Source organism: Calliphora vicina, chromosome 1 (genome assembly GCF_958450345.1).
Source record: "Calliphora vicina chromosome 1, idCalVici1.1, whole genome shotgun sequence".
In the NCBI taxonomy this organism is placed as follows: Eukaryota; Metazoa; Arthropoda; class Insecta; order Diptera; family Calliphoridae; genus Calliphora; species Calliphora vicina.
Genome location: NC_088780.1, coordinates 135,026,089 through 135,027,434, shown reverse-complemented (window position 1 = coordinate 135,027,434; position 1,346 = coordinate 135,026,089). Strand labels below are relative to the sequence as shown.

Below are 1,346 nucleotides of genomic sequence, written 5' to 3'. Positions count from 1 at the left end.
TTCATATTGAGTTTTTAATTATGAAACGCGTTTGGCTTTTAGCTTTATGTGCCGTAGCAGGTAAGAGCTTCAACAATTTTATTATTTAAAAATGTTTTAATGAAAACTGTTTAGCTAGTGCTGGTCTCATCCCCGAGGATGAGCGTGTCAGTGGTGAAAACGGTTGGTTTATACCCCGAGTAGATGGCAGCTTTGATTGGATTGACATGGAAGAAGCTGAATCTTATTTCGAGTCTATGGCCGAAATGGAAGGTCGTTTGACTACCAATCCTGTTAACTTTTACTTGTATACCAAGGCTAATCCCAGCAGTAGCCAAGAAATCACCGCTAGCAAAAAATCCATAGATGCCTCTAATTTCAATGCAAAAAATCCCACCAGAATTACCATACACGGTTGGGGTTCTAGCAAAGATGATTACGTTAATAGTGGCATACGCCAAGCCTGGTTGTCGCATGGTGACTATAATATGATTGCTGTTGATTGGGGTCGTGCTCGTTCTGTGGATTATGCCACCTCTGTTATGGCTGTTCCAGGGGCGGGACAAAAAATTGCTGCCTTGGTGGACTTTTTGGTTAAAAATTACGGTCTGAAATTGAATACTCTGGAAGTTATTGGTCATAGTTTGGGTGCCCATGTGGCTGGCTTTACAGGCAAGAATATTGCCAGTGGTCAGGCTCATGCTATTGTTGGTTTGGACCCAGCCTTACCCTTGTACAGCTATGACAAGCCCGACAAACGTTTGTCCAGCACTGATGCCTACTATGTGGAGTCCATACAGACCAACGGTGGTAAATTGGGTTTCTTGAAACCCATTGGCAAAGGAGCTTTCTATCCCAATGGCGGCAAATCTCAACCTGGTTGTGGTGCCGACTTAACCGGTTCCTGTGCTCATGGTCGTTCTGTACTTTACTATGTGGAAGCTGTACAACAGGATAACTTTGCTACTGTTAAGTGCAACAACTACGAGGATGCTGTGGCCAAGAGTTGTGGCTCTACTTATAGCTCCGTGCGCATGGGTGCTGTGACCAATGCTTATATGGTTTCGGGGGATTATTATGTACCGGTCAAGAGTTCAGCTCCTTATGGTGCTTTAGCTTAAAATGTTTATGATGATATGGAAAAGATTGCTTTAAATATATGTATATTTGATTTTAAATTTCAAAAAATTGTTTTTTATTGACTATTCTGGTAATTTTAAGATTGTAATATTAATTTATGTTATTTAGTAAGATTTCTGTGGAAACAAATTATATACAAAAAGATAAAATATGCATTAAAAATTACAAATATGCTCTAAAAGTATGACATAAATATGGTGTAAAAACAATGAAATGCATATTTTCGC

At 39.5% G+C, this 1,346-nt stretch overlaps 1 protein-coding gene across 1 annotated transcript; it reads left to right on the top strand.

Moving 5' to 3' along the window:
• On the top strand, nt 1-1,137 carry LOC135957655 (phospholipase A1-like). The gene is made up of 2 exons (XM_065508441.1): nt 1-60; nt 115-1,137. The coding sequence occupies exons 1-2, from the start codon at nt 21-23 to the stop codon at nt 1,098-1,100; spliced, it is 1,026 nt and encodes a 341-aa protein (XP_065364513.1). The 5' UTR covers nt 1-20; the 3' UTR covers nt 1,101-1,137.
• The last annotated feature ends 209 nt before the right edge of the window (nt 1,138-1,346 follow it).

What these genes read in the sequence shown, in the direction of transcription:
- LOC135957655 (XM_065508441.1), top strand. Translation starts at nt 21, where the DNA reads ATGAAACGCGTTTGGCTTTTAGCTTTATGTGCCGTAGCAG. An exon ending in AGCTTTATGTGCCGTAGCAG is followed by an intron (nt 61 to 114) that starts GTAAGAGCTTCA and finishes AAAACTGTTTAG; the next exon opens with CTAGTGCTGGTCTCATCCCC.